The following is a 15,739-nucleotide window of genomic DNA, read 5'->3' as shown; positions in this document are numbered from 1 at the left end:
AATAATAAACTCTGTGTCTGAACAGAGTTGCACACAAACGTATTAAATTTAACAGAATTTTCATTTCATTTTCGAATGATATTTTGTTTTTCCTTTGGCTATTTTCCACCTATTCACCTGTAAATTTAGTTTGTGTATTATTAAATTACAAATGGCCTACCTTACCACTGCCGTGTGAGGTCGATGTAGTAAGTCCCAAAGACACCAGCTGAAAATCACACTTACGCAAAATGTTGGTCGCCTGGTTGAATTTAGTGTTGTGTAGCGTCGAAAAGAGGTCAATGCTTACCCAGTGTCAAGCAGAAACTAAAAACGTTCTAGTTCGGCTGCATTAAGCAATCCCGATTAATGCTCAAATCTCAATATGCAGCTGATTTACATAAAAAAAAAAAAAACAGCTTTTAACAAATGCATCAAAATGAAAACAAGCTCAAAAAAGCACTGTTTAAAATACAATTAAATAAAATTTGAATAAATATAAGATTAAAACTTGATTCAAACTCTAACCAAAAATGTGTGTGTGTGTGTGTGTGTGTGTGTGTATTTGTGTACAGATATGCAGTTACACAACGCAAGCCCCTTTATCCTATCCAAATGTGAGCAATGCGAAGAAGGTAGCCATATGGCATGCTTTTTTTTATCTGTTGAAACAAAAAATCTACAAGTGTGTGAGGGTATTTGTGTGTGTTTGCGTATGTGTGTGTGTGTGCTAGCCTAGTGTACTGCTGCCAGCATGTATTATAACAGCCTGAGAGCCGCAACTAAGCCGGACAAACCCATTAAGAGCGGCTGTCGACAGTGGGACAGCCAGAGCGAATGCCACAGCACACATTGGCGGCGATAGTGCGGCTGATAGTGGCCCGGCCAGGCGCGAAGTGGCGCACCGCCGGAGCTACGTTCGTTGTTGTCCATGGGGCCGCGCACTTCCGTGTTGCCGTTGGCGCCGCCAACGCCCCCGGCGACGCCGCTGCCGCCATAATAGGTCGGCTTACGGGTGTTGCCAGACCCGCTGACATGGCCATTGCCGAATGCCAGCTCGATGCTGGTGGCGCCTCCACCGGCAGCGCCGCCGGATTGCGTCTGCTGTGTGTGATGGTGGTGCTGATGCTGGTGCTGATGGCCGCCACCACCACCGCCGGGCTTATGTGTCGGTGGCTTATTGCCGCTGGTGTAGTAATGGTGCGGCGATAACGGCGGAGAGCCGGCGAATTCGCCATCCTCGAAATCCTCCGCGGAGCCGTAGAGCTCGTCGTCGTCCGGTTGGTAGGTGACTTTGACTTGTTGTTTCAGTTTTAAAATGTCATTGGCATCCGTGTCGGTGGTGCCGCCAGCGTTGCCAGCGCCTCCGCTTCCTTTACTATTTGAGGGATTTTTACGATTCGGTCCCGGGATTTCTGTCGGCGGAAATGTAACGGTAACTTTAACGTTAACGGTAACGGTAACGGTAGCAGTAGCAGTAATTGAAACAAAGGTGTAAATACCTGCACGTCACCCGCCCGCCAAAATATGTGCCACGTTTATTATCCATAAACTACGTAACCCGCCGACATGCGAATGCCCCAAACTCACCGTACAACCGGATGCTGCTGTCAACTTCACCCAGCGAGTTTTTCGCTATACAACGGTAAGAGCCGACATCTTCCTTCTGAAATTTTCGCACAATCATCGACATTTTCGTCTCGTACATCGACTGCGAACCCTCCTGCACATGGTACTTGGCCGACGAGACAATCATTTCACCTGTTGATAAACAGGCGTATCAAAAGTTATAAACTCCCGGGAAATATTTACAAGCACAATGTGTATAAAGCGAAAGATTTTAGTTATTTGAGTTATTATTATAATTGTTTTTATCGTTATAATTACTATTAATCTTTGTATTTCCATCTCACTCTCTCTCTCTTTTTCTCTCTCATTCTCGCTTTCGCCCTTCTTTGCGATTTTCATTGATTTGCACATAAAAGAGTGTTTTTTTTTTTTTTGAGAAACCCCTTCTTAAGATTGGCAACGATGCGAAGCACAAACAGAATTGTTTACAATGGGAAAATTCAATTTCAATTGTAGCTTTAAATCGAAATAATTTTTTATATTTATTTAAAAATCAATATAAAGACAACCTTAAATGATGAATCATTTAGGTATTTTTGTTTTTTTGCGAACAAGGGTTATTTATTAAGTTAGCTTGAATCGCGAATGCAATTGTACAACGCTCGAGTAAATGGCAAAGAGAATTATAAATTAATTCATTACTGATATTAAAGCCCCTAACAAAAATCAATGGATTGTATATGATAAATTGTACGAGGCACAGGCCATAATGCCAATGTACAGAATAAACGTCAATGTGCATAATGCGGACTATAAACCCCTGCCAAAGCGGACTGTAGCCAAGACAACCGCAGCATTAACACCAAGACACACACACCGACACACACACACACACACACACCGACACGCACAGATGAATACAAAGAGGAGCCGCATATGCGCCTGCCTTGAGTTTGGGACTTTCACAATGCACAATGGGCCGAAAGTACGTTGTATTCGTTGGACATTGATGGGGCCTGTCGCTACTTATGGCCGGGCATTACATTTGATGCTTAATGATTGAGAAAACAATTGTAAAAGCCACTTGGAGCATTCACAGCACATACACACACACGCACACTACACACACACTACACACGCACTACACACTCGATATTGTCTTTGTTTATTTCAATATGTTTCTCTGTTCGGACTTGTGATACATTTATAACGTTCAATGGGACCACTATTTGGCTCCTTTAGGAACTATAGGCTGGCATCCTCAGCACTTGAAATACTTGCTGCTAAAGTCAGCTCTACAAAATGCGCACTAATTCCCAACTTCACTTCTAGTCTAACACCAATTTAACAATTACTTTTGTGGCGAGTTCATTTTGGTAGCCAAGAAGTCCGACTGGGGTCAAACTAGCCTTTTCACCCCTTTCAGCTAAGCAAGTAGGAAAGTTGCAGGCGGGAGAAACCGACTGCTTAATTCGCTGCTTTAATTACAGCGTATCGGTCGAAAGGGGTCTTCCTGATAGACTTTAGGAGATATTAAGCTTTGCAATCTGTGAGTCAGGCTTCGATTTTGGAGCAGATCAACAGCTCTAGCATCATTGCATCAGCTATTTTGAGACTTTAACTTATATAAAACCGCCCAGTTGCGATTGGTCACTTTGAGTGACTTTTGGCATATAGCTGCTTTGGGGTCAATGTAAATTGAATTTTTGGCACGATTAGTTTATGGCTTAGAGCTCAAATGGGCTCACTAGACGTGACAATCTGACAGTGAACTAATGACAATCCGTACAAGGATAACGAGCATGCATGTCTATTCTATATACTTACTAACATATGTATATAAAGTGCATATGCCATCGAATGTCTATAAAATGTAAAAGATGGCCATCAGCGGCACATGAAGCGAGACACAAATACACCGGCACGCACACCATCAGTCAGACACACACATACACATACACATAACACACACATATATACTAACCGGTATCCTTAATCCAGTAGTTAATTGATTTGGGCGAGGCCTCAACGTGACACTCGATTTGAACATCAGTGCCAAGCGGTGCTCCGACTAATTGATTCGGCACTTGTATGACTGGATGAACTGCAAAAGGGGGAAAACAGAGAGAGTGAGAATGAGTGAGAAAGAGTGAGAAAGAGAGAGAGAGAGAGAGAGAGGGAGAAAGTCGTTATGTACTCGTTTGTTATTGCAGCAGTGCAGCACATTATAAAACCATTTTTTAAATGCATCCGTTCCCCTGTCTCGTACACAAAGCTGATATGAATTTTACGGCTAGAATATGCAGCCATGTATAGATATATTATGTAACTGGCCTTACAATATGGCAATGCTAACGATTCTGAATAAGGGCAAAATTAATCCTGAGTCTCATACAGTACTACCTTTAAACATGTTGCACTAGTAACGAATAAGCTAGTTCCCACGATTCACATAAAACACTTTCTTGTTAGCATAGCTTTCAGGTGTGAGATATTACTCTTCTTTTATAGTCTGATGAATTTGAAACTTAACTTATATAGTATATTCGTTAAAAGCAATGCGATATCTTTGGCGGTTGCCAATATTTTACGGCATTTGGTATAACCATAATTTTCTGCTGTAATGCATTGGCATAATTCACCTAGTTATTTGTATGATTCGCCGCTTATATTTTATCCATTAGGCAAAGAGTTAAACTCCTCGCTACAACACGTTAATTGTTTTGGCTGCTTAAGCTTTGAATTACCTTTTGCAACACGTCAAACGTTCCTAAACTTTAACTTGCTATCAAATTACTCGCTACAACACGTTGATCGTTATTGCTGCTTTAGCTCGCTAATGAGTTAAATAACTCGCCATTGACTGTCGTGGTACACGTCTTGCTTGGCTTGGTCGTTAGCAATACAATAGCATAGAAAACTCAATTTTGTACACATATTTTGTACGCTCTTTACCTCTTGTGATAAAAAATGACAACGATAGCGAGTGCCGCTCCACTTTAAATAATAGCAGTTGCATAATAAAGCACCTACATACATGCATGCATAAATACAAATGCATTTGTGTGTGTGTGTGTGTGTGTGTGTGTGTGTGTGTTTGTGTGTATGTCTGTATGGCAGTAGAAAGCCAATTGGGAGTAGGATAACTCGGTGCGGTCATCAAAATGCAATGCAGATGCAGTGCACGTCTCTCTGTGGAGTTAAATGGCAACTCTTTTGCAATTCGTGTGCGTGTTTATTGTCACTTAGTCAAAGAGGTAGAGAGTTGGGCCACCGTATACCAGGCACATGCACACACCCCCAAACACCCTACGCACACGCACATGTCGAGCAGACGCTCACCGAGCTATAACCAAAATTGGTGGTTTTGTAAAACTGCCAAAGCAGCCACAGGCCATTGCTTGCATCGTGGCAAGCCCCACAACCAGCCGGCAGATATTCTGTACACACACATAAGTGTGTGCGTGCGTGTGTGTGTGTGTGTGTGTGTGTGTGTGTGTGTGTGTGTGTGTGTGCGTATGTATTTGTAAGTGTGTGAAGGCAAGCATTTCTGTAGTCATGTGCATTGATAGTCAATTACAGTGCAACAGCAGCTTGCAACAATAGCCAGTGTGTATGCGTGTGTGTGCGAGGGAGTGTGTGTGTGTGTGTGGATCTACAGCATTGCACAGCTTTGTAAGTTCGAGGGATTTTAATTGATTTCCGTGCCCGAGTGCATATGTCTTATCTATCAACTGTCTATTTGCTCACTCACTGTAACCACATATAAAGCTAAGTTCAAGTGTGTGTGTCAGCCAGTGTGTGTGCCTGTGTGTGTGTGCTATTAAAACAATCCGAAGGTAAATATACCTCTCTAGTATGTACGTGTATAAAAATACACAAATTATATGTGATCATAAGTATGAATATTACTAACCAGAGGCTATTACCTGGTTTTTTCTGAACTACCTAAAAATCCATTTCAATCAATTCGCCCATTTTTCACTCATGACTCACGTATTAATTATTTTGTAATGTAGAACTTTAACAAACCCTTTGTAGCTGATCGAACGGAACTTGAACTTTCGCCCATACTTTGCTGCAGAATTTGCTGTTTTCAAATTTAAATAACCGTTTTCCACCAATTTTCCCACAATTGCGTTTTAGCAGTTTAATCAAATTAGAAATGCAGCTTTCAATCTCTTAAGATCATCAATCAGTCAGTGTGTCCATTTATTCCATTCAGTTTTAAATATGGACAGATAGCTATAAATTGAAACCGATTGAAAGCTTTCAGGTGCTTTAAAGCTTTGCCTCGCTGCTCATTTTCACGATTCCAATCCACCAGTTTGGTGGAAACTGCAGCCAGTGCTGTTTAGTACACAAAATTGACATTTAAGTCACGCACATTGCAGCAGAAGCTGCAGCTGGAGATGGAGCTGGTGCTGGATCTGGAGGCGGAGGTGGCGTGTTGGGACAGGAGCTGAGCTAACGTTCAAGCATAAAAATCTTCCTGTCACTGGCACTCAGAGGCAGTCAACGAGCGGCTGCCAGCTTGACCAATGCATGAGTGCTGGTTGACTGCGTCTATTTTCAATCTGCATACAGGCAACACACTCACACTCACACACACACACACACACACATACACACACACACAAATACACATACTGCAACTTTGGGAGATTGCATTGGGGCAGGGAGGCCAGGCGGTGTCCCGGCAGAAGCGGCTGGCAAACACTTTCGCTTGCGATTTACAATTTTGCCATGATTATTCCGAGCATGTGCCTTGGCTACAGCCACGCCCGCAGTCCTCAATCCTCAAGCCTCAGTTGCCAGTGCCTCCAGTTCTCCTGCCTGCTGGCTCAGTTGCGGCAAACAAAGCCACAAATATGCACTAATGACGTCGTCGCAGCAGCAGCAGCAGCAGCTGCAACTACAATTACAGCGCACACATACACCCAGACACACACACACACACACGCACACACACACAGATACACATGCACACCTCATCAGATTTTGGGCTATTGTGTGAAACTTTGAGTTAAAGGTAAAAGAGTCGGACACAAAAGCCAATGACGTGTATTTTTCAGCTCATTGGCAGCGCAAATAGAGACCAGCCTGTACATTCATTCGTTTCGACGGCCCCTCCTCACGCCTTCGCTGCCCCCTGGTCCCTACCTGCACACACACAGACACGCACACATATGGAACAATTGCAAATTTATGGCGCTGTCCGTGTGCGTTCCAACTATCACCTAACCTGGAAATATGTCTGGTTCGCTCTTAGACGTACGTGATTTTTTGCGATTTGCCTCAATTATTTGCTTATGATTTTCAACGAAAATCCACAAAAAATTTCAATACGTTTTTATTTTTATTTTGAGCAGTAGATTTCGGAACATGTTTCTAAACAATGCAAATTTTAATGATGTGAGACGAGACAAAGTCCAAAGTGAAACTCCTACAATGTTGATTGATGGATTTAAAGCGTATCCTTTCAATCGTTTTTAAAGCAAAAATATATTGCCAAATTTGTGCAAAACAATTGGTTTCACAAGAATAAATTCAATGCATGCCAAGTAAATCGAGCGGACAAATCAATATTTAAATGCTATTTAGCATTCAAACCTATTCAAATTTTAGGGAAAGCACTTACCATGGATTTGGGAGGCTTACAAGTCAACTTCTTCGACTAATTTTTAATAGAAAAACTAGATTTGCGTTTTCTTTCCTCAACAACAAACTTTGCAGGCCTTCAAATTTACATTCAAATGCGTGAATTAAAAACATATATTTATCTCTATACATAAAACTGACTACTGATCAACGCATAGTATAGCATAGAGGCTAGGCAGTTGGGATTTTTTACTGAAAAAGTTACCTTATGTGATGGAGATGCAAGCTAGGACGGGGTTCTGAAAAATTCCACCCGCAAGTGTGGAATAATCGCGGAAAACGAAGTTGATTCCAACTTTAGATTCTTAATTCGATAGGGCGAAATCTCTAGGAAAAGGGGTTGAAACCTGAAGTTTAAAATTTTATTCAAAAGGTTTGGTGCGGGCAAAATAAGACTACAAGTATTTGAATCAAGATTTTGGATTGAATTTCTCGAAAAGCTGTTCCCCAAAAAAACAGTCAACTTTACCCTGAGCCAAATCATAATTTCAATATTAAAGGGTGGGTTATAAATTATGGGTTTATCGATGAGAATGACTAGGTTCGTGTACCGAAGCGTCAACAATGATTTTCTTATACTCGAGCTATTGATAGTGGACAACAGGGACATAATATTTGTATGTATGTAAGAGCTGAATCAATGTGTGTTTCTATTGTGTGTTGTATTTAGTTGTATAGAAGGAAGCTGGAATGTTTGTTAAGGTTGCTTGGCGCAGAGCTCAAGGTATTTGGCAGTCGGACACTTCCGACAGGTAACTGCTTAGGTCTATGTTGGTTAGACTGGAACTCATTTATTGCTGGCTTATAATATTGTTGGATAAATAGAAAATAATAACAATGTCATCTGGTAAAGAGTATCGTCTATTAAGTGGGCTGGCACATCCCAGAAAAATTGATTGAGCAATCATACGGCAAACAATAAATTCAGTATCTGTGCGGACTGTGGCATATGAGATAGGGGGGTCTGCCTGCTAATTGTGGGATAATTGTTTGTTGCGCTTCCCGGTGCTGTTTTCCTGCAAATGCGCAACGCACACCAATTCCACGTCCTTAATTAGTCGTGCAGGAAGGTGCCTAACAAGGCAGGAAACTTCAGCAAATGGCACGGAAACACGCAAGGGGATATGCGATGTCGGTGTCGATGTCGCTGTCGCTGTTGCTGTTCCTGTCGCTGTCAGTGTCGGTGGCAGAGTCGGTGTCGGAGCTGTTGGTGCCACATGCGGCAAGCTGCAAATGCAGCCGTGGCTTTATCAGGCAGCTGCAGTGCAAGCAGTTCGCTGAAGATGCCATGGGAAAAAAGGCCATGCAAATAGCTTGCCAGTTGAAGGAAAACTTTGTTTTCACTTACTCAGCCAGCCAGATGGGGCAGGCTGGCAGGCAGTCGCAACATTTGCCAAAACAAATTGTGAGTAAGTTCCTGCAGAAATAGCAACAGGAAACGCGCACACTCGAATATGACGAAACTGGATTTGCACCAGGGGAAAGTAGGGTCGCCATGCCCAAGGCATGGGCATGGGCTTTCGTGTAGCTCTTCTGTGGCGGCAGGCGCTCTGCCCAAGTTGATCAAAAACTTTGAAAAGGTAGCGTATGCCAATGGCACTGGCGGCAAGCAGATAGCATAGAAGCGCAGAACAGCTCTAAAAGCTTTAATAGCTTTAATCAACATAGAAGAAGGACGCGCGGACTCCTTGACGCAGTCCTGAGCTCTACACACACTTAAAGGCCACATTAACAAAATGTCAAAATGTTAAAAAGCGTGATTTTGCCACCCGAACGAGTGGTGGCGACAAGTCTAGTAGTAGTCCTCTCTGCCGCAACGGACAAAAGAGCAAGCAAAATAAACACAGCCAGGACACACAAGGCACAAGGCACCAGGCACCAGGCCCTGTGCCTGGCCAGGAATAGGAATTGCGGCGTTGCTGCACACGTTGGCAAACAAGCGCAGTGTGGAGCTGCTGCTGATGTCGTGATGATTGAGTGAACTGCCACATGGAGCGGCAGGCGGCAGGCGGTGCAACTACGCCACCAAGCGTAGTCATCAACTAGGACAGCATGCCGCACGTGCTGCAGACAGGTTGACAAAAAACTGTGGCCCCCCCCTCCCCAAAAAAGCAACAGCAACACAATGCACAAGGCATCAGGTAATGCCCGGTATCAGTGACTGGATTTAAACGGATTACAACAACGACAATCGAGTTAGCGCCGCACCGAGCCACAAGCTGTTCACTACCTTGCCCCAAAACCCAACCCCATCTCGCCACTGTCCGCCCCTCGCCACCTAGCCAGCTCCGCCACTGTTCTGATTTTCTCCTTTCTATGCCCAGCTTTGAGTTTGCTGCTTTTTTTTTCCTTTTTTTTTGTCCGCAGCATAGCTGAGGGCGCTGTGTGTGTGTGTGTGTAGTTGATAACTGTGGCTAAAGCTGGCTGCACGCTGGGTGTCAGTACACTAAACTAGATAAACACCACGACGCTGGCCGGCGCCAAAAACTGAAAGCTGTGAGCTCAAAGGATGAGATCCGGACGGACGCAGTCTGCGCTCTGGCGACAGCTGACTAATGATATGTACGTGTACAAAAAAAAAAAAAAATAAATAAAAATTAAAAAAAAAAAGGGGGAATGCACAAAGTTGACCAACCACAACTCTCTAATTAATGCCAACTCAGCTCAGCCCTCTGGCACCACGTGACCAGCAGCCAGCAGCCAGCAGCAAGTGGATTGCGGACTTGATTTACTTACAGTGTATGCTAAGCGAGATGCGCTTTGAAACCGATGGGGGCACACCATTGGAGGCGATGCACAGATACGATCCCATCTCGTTGCGTGAGATTTTTGTCAGCTTGAGCACCTCGCCGCGGAACGAGGAGACTGTCATCGGGCCGAGAAAGAGAGTGAGAGAGAGAATTGTACAGATAACTTAGTTAAATCTAACCGCTTAATTTTTTAATTATTTAGTGGTAGTCGAATGCATACCCAGTGTCTTGGTGCCGGCGTTATCCTTGAGCACTATTTCGCTGCCATCCTCGCGGCGCCAGTTCACAATGGGTTCCGGATAGCCACGCGCGCTGCAAAGTAAGTATATGCCATATGTGAATACAATGTTAAGTTGGGTTAGGCAAAAAGTCAGGGAACATTGGACGAATTAGGGCCCGTTGAGACTGTTTGACTGTAGGCAATGGAAAGTTTCAAGGCCAGACGACAGTAATTGGTATATAAGCACATTTAAACGCCACACTTAAGTCCTGCATATTTTAGAGGGATGGGTCCATTAATATTCATACTCTGAAGAACTTCTATTTAAGAATGCATTTTAGAAATTGTTTGTAGTGGATATATAAGTAAAGGGTAGAGATATAGGGTACTATATGTACTACTTATTAGAAAGTACAAGAACATGTCAATCAGAAGCTAAAAATAGAGTATCTTCAGAACTTCGTATAAAACATAAAACACTTCAAGAAGGAAGAAAGGTTAAAAATGTTACCAATAACAAAGTGAGTTGATAGCATGGAGAGGTTGAAAAAAGGGGATTAGGGAGATCCAACTTAAGGTGGTCGACACATCCTCATAGAACGAGCATGTGAAGCAACTCAGATTCCAAGAAAATTATACAGAGCCAGTACAGCTCTTCTGCAGAGCAGATGACATCACATGGAAAAAGGAACTTAAGAAGCTTTAGAAGGAAAGACCAGTTGTTGGCCCTGAAGATGTTAGAGAGGCGTGGAATGATTGAGCAAATCAAAAGCCTGGCTTGATATATAAAATAAACAATATTAAATTTTAATTTGAACTTGTTTAATCATTAATTTTTCAATGAGAATATGGTACACTGTGGTTATTTAACATTTAAATAAGAACATCGAAACGTGGCGCACTTTAAATCGTCGCATCTTTTCGCTGCCCACAAAAGTAGGCAATGAAAATTTGTGCGCAAGCTGAGTTTTGGTCTATTCAACTTAATATGCGGCATTGGTGGCCATTGTGTTGGCCCAAAGCGCCAACTTCTTGTAATGTAGACGACGCATCGCTTTTGGCCAGCAGTCGCCGTCTGTGGCTGAGATTGTGAATGGGCTGGATGTATGCTCCGCCGAGGTAGGGGGTTCAGGGGAGGCTATATGCATGTTGAGGCAGCAGTTTAACAGCGCACCAGACACGGGTGTGGTAGATTTTTATGATGCCGCAAACAGATGCAAAATAGCCAAGCAAAAGAAAATCTTACGCACACACACACACAACCGCACACAAACACAGGGACACAGACAGGCTGAGACATTTCGAGAGTTCGTCCCGAGTGCAAGACCAGAGCAAACACAATGGAGACCGCCTGGGTACCAGTCAGCAGCAGTTGCTTAGCTGCTAACTTGGCTAATACTGAGCGTCTGCCAGTTGATTGTTTGTGCTGCATGTGTGTGTGTGTGTGTGTGTGTGTGTGTGCGTTTGTGTGTGTGTGAGGTGTTTCTTGTAACATGTTTATTCATGAAAACAACTGCATACCTACATACATGTACTACAATGAAACAAGACTCGCTCTCTAAACATGTAGGTGATCATTGTATTTAAATAAACATTGCCTCTTTATCGGGGCACGCACACAACATTCATATTTGAATTATATAATTGTTAGGGCTATTGCCTGAGTATTACGAACCTTTGTTTTTGACTTAACATTTCTTATGAATTCTAGCATATTGAGTTGAATTTAAATTTTCTTTAGAGGCTTTTCAAGCTGCATAAGCTGAAATGTTTTAAATAATCGATTTACTATCGATTTATTATCGATTGATAAATAAAAACATTCCAGGTAGAGGTGTTTAAAGGAAATCTATTTACATGTTGAATTGTGCTTAGTTGCGGACAGAAAATGATACGAAAATACTCTTTTCACATTTTGGAACAGTGTATAAATGTTTTGTGTCAACAACATGGACAAAAAATAGAGATTAACAATCTGTTCATCTGGCGAACTTCGAAACAGCAGCCGTTTTAATTTTGTTTTTGTTTGCTGGCTGCTTAAAGTTAAATTCACTTTATGGGACTTGCCCTAAGTGGTATTAAAATGAAAAAAATTACAGACGATGTCTCTAATAGCTTTCCACATACACACACACACACACACTCGCACTCACCACATAAACATAGACCGATACGAGCAAGGAGGAGCCCGTTTATCGCCCTGGTTCTATCATTCTGCGGTTAAATCGTTAAAATTACTTCGTGGCGGTGGTCAAGTTCATAAATCAACGGCGACCAAATGCGTCGCGTCGCATCGAGTCGTTGTCGCAGTTAGCTAAAAGGAAAAACCACTGAAACTAACACGAACTAAGGCCAGCCGATAGGCGATGGTGTGTGCTCCACATTGTGATACCCTGTAAATTGTTGCACCTGTTCGCTAAGGTCTTGCTTTACTGACTTTTAAGCATTAGCTCGGAATATGGAAGTGTTCTTCTGTTAGATATCATACCTTCGATGGCACTCGATACCAATATTATCGTCAATATATATATCTTTTAACTCTTTTCTAAAGTAATGTCAAGCTATCTGTATACATATTTCACACACACACGAATATGCGCACATATCAAGTTGCTTATCGTAAGCGAGATGCTCAACTTTTTGCAAGGGCATATGGTTAGCGCCGACCCAAATCAAGAGAAATGAAGTGTCGCTTAATTTGCTGACATTATTAAATGATGATGATGATGATGACGCAGACAATGTGGGTGGAGTTGTGCTTAGTTTTTGGTGATGATAGCCATTTGGCTGGGATTTTAGTTGAGTAAAGGAATAAAGGACGCATTTATTGGGATATTAGCTACACACACGCATTAATATACATGTGTCTGATGAAACTAACATTTGCATGCTAGTTAACAAAAGTGTGACCGTATTTTTGTAGATCTACATGTTAGAGCTCTTACTAACTCGAAATTTTGGCTAATCAGTGATATCTAGAGGCAAAGAAACATTTCACTCAAGCTCAAGCTGTCAACTACTTAGTTAGGCATATTATTAAGCTTATGACGCTGAACTGCGTTGCCAAACTGCAATAAAACGTTTTGAGCTTATCAACCAACAGATAAATTTAACCTGATGTCAACTAATATGTGTTAAGTTAAGTGTTTGTATGTGGCTAATTGGTAATTACCACTGCCTTTATCAATTGAGCATATTATTAAACTTATTATGTTGGCTCAGGCTTATGTAGGCTGAACAGCGTTGCCGGACTGTAATTCAGCTTCCTGTTAAATTTAACATGCACTATGTGGGTTATGTAGGCTATAATTGTAAAGATTAACATTGCTTTTAAACTACACTCACCGACATGTTAAGCGCACTGAGCTGCCCTCGGGCACAATAACATCCGACGAAGTATCCTCGCTGATAAAGTCCGGTGGAATGACAACATCCAGGAAACCAATCTAGGAAAAAAAGCAAGCAATATATAAATGGTAATGTTCAAAATTAAACAGAATTTTTCAATAGCCCATATGTGGATTAAAAAAATAAATAAAAACGGTATTGCAAAATATGACGAAAAATGTTGTCAATTGGGGCCGGAAATGGGAACAAAAGTCAATCCCGTTGAAAAATAGATATCAAAATGTAAAATTGAAGGACAGACAAGTAAAATAAAGTAACAGGAATAAAAGTAAACAAATAAAACAATCATCAGTTAAATGTTAGGGACAGCAGAGGCGGCCAGTTTGCCTAAATTTACTATACACTCAGCGAAAATTTGCTGATTATGCAGGCGGTCATAAAGCAGCAAATGTTTTTATGTGCCGAATGGGGGGACCCCTGAGATCGGGAACGGGCATTATACATACACATACATAACGTAGCAAATGAAATGACGCTAAATAGTTTAGGACTGTGTGACAGTCAGGACCAGAACCAGGACCAGGACCAGGACCAGAGCCCGGACTCTTAACGCAATGGCAATGGTAATAGAAAACAAGACAAGGCAAAAGCGTAGAAAAAAAAACGAAGACAATTGGGCAACGGTTGCGTGTGCAGTGCTCTGTACTACTTGCTGTTGCAGTAAGTACACCAGCCCTGACCAACCCCCAACCCCGCCCCCCCTCCCTCCACAGCCACTCCACGCCGCATACTCGGGCGCCATCAACTGCTGCTGTTGTCCTTGTGAGAAGCGTTAAAGTAAAAATAAAAATTAAGGAAGCATGAAATACATTTTATTGGCGCCATAAACTTCACTTGGCTGGACACATGAGTGTACGTGCGTCCACACGCACACAAACAACCAACGCACACTCACACACACACACACGTACAGACATTTCAGCGTGTGTGTGTGCGTCTTTCGCCTTGTTTGCCATAGTTTTCGCTTTCGATTTGCTGCGCTTTCTTTCACTTGGTCAACATTGAGGGGCAAGAGGCTAAAGCAAATCGTAAGCCCAAGGAGGGAGGGGGGATTGTGTCTGGAGTGTGGGGCGCCACCGAACGCGTTGCATTCTCCTGTACGTTTGCCCCTTCAAATGCTGCATGAAATTTTCCTGGACACTTTGGAAAATTGCTTTCAACAGCAGCAGGCAGCAAGCAGCAGCAACGTACATGGCAAATATTTAGAAACATTTTCATTGTCTTCTTAGCTCGGGCATTATTCATTGGATGTGACCTTTGCCCAGCTACTTATGTTAAGCAGAGCTCAAATACTATCGATAATGCTCACATTTAACCTATTTACTCACAAATACATGCGTGTTTATTAAGCATATGTTGGAGATATGTGAAAACTCCATTGGAGCTTCTGCTTTCCAAGACAACTTCATGGCAAAGCAACTTAGAGTTTGTTTGAAAGTGTGTGTGGCAACACTGTGTCGATAAGTTGACACTGGCTGTAATCAACAATTAATATTACTAATAATAATTAATATATAGTTATAAATGAGTGGAGACCGCGGCTGAGAAATTGCATGACACATTTACCAAGCAGCATGGCAACTTTGCAATGAACTAAAATGGATTGCATAATGTAACTCTCCAATACTATGCACCTCTAGTAAACAGTGCTAGTAAATTGTAAACTACATGGTAACTTAACAATTGGACACTTGTCAGAGTGGTCTCTTAATTAACATATATGCTGGGTTTTCTTTAGCAAGGTTTGAGTTCATTTACTTGATGAGGGTCTACTTCTTCATCGATGACTATTTACATGACTAACATTAATTGTTGTTGTAAATGTAAAAAAGCATACTTAACAAAGATAAAAACTAAACCGAAATAGAGAAGGTTGTGCACTTACTTGACTTTTCATTGGATCCGTATTCAGCTGGCACATATAACCGCCCCGATCCTCCTCGGAAACGGCCTTGATATGCAAATTCCAGGTGTTCTGATCCAAATGGCTGACCGTGACACGTGGATTGTGCGTAATCACGTTCTCGTGTATAGCCTGGATGGCTTTTGTGTCGGCTTTAAGCCAGCCCACCTGTGGAAACGAAGTCAAGAGAAATTACATTTACCAGATACTTTGGCTGAGGGTAATGGGATTGCGGTTGATTATTGTTGT

The 15,739-nt window shown here is 42.3% G+C and overlaps 1 protein-coding gene across 1 annotated transcript; it reads right to left on the bottom strand.

Moving 5' to 3' along the window:
• Positions 1–502: 502 nt before the first annotated feature.
• LOC115767062 (protein CEPU-1) lies at positions 503–15,523 on the bottom strand. The gene is made up of 7 exons (XM_030711202.1): positions 15,473–15,523; positions 13,525–13,625; positions 10,180–10,271; positions 9,946–10,074; positions 3,533–3,652; positions 1,570–1,740; positions 503–1,394 (listed from the first exon to the last, which is right to left on the bottom strand). Exons 1-7 carry the CDS (start codon positions 15,506–15,508, stop codon positions 739–741), a joined length of 1,305 nt encoding a protein of 434 aa, XP_030567062.1. The 5' UTR covers positions 15,509–15,523; the 3' UTR covers positions 503–738.
• Between the last annotated feature and the right edge of the window lie 216 nt (positions 15,524–15,739).

Source organism: Drosophila novamexicana, unplaced genomic scaffold (genome assembly GCF_003285875.2).
Source record: "Drosophila novamexicana strain 15010-1031.04,08,12 unplaced genomic scaffold, DnovRS2.1 tig00001302-arrow-arrow-pilon, whole genome shotgun sequence".
NCBI lineage: Eukaryota > Metazoa > Arthropoda > Insecta > Diptera > Drosophilidae > Drosophila > Drosophila novamexicana.
The sequence above is the reverse complement of the archived record's forward strand: the minus strand, read 5'-3'. Positions and strand labels throughout refer to the sequence as shown.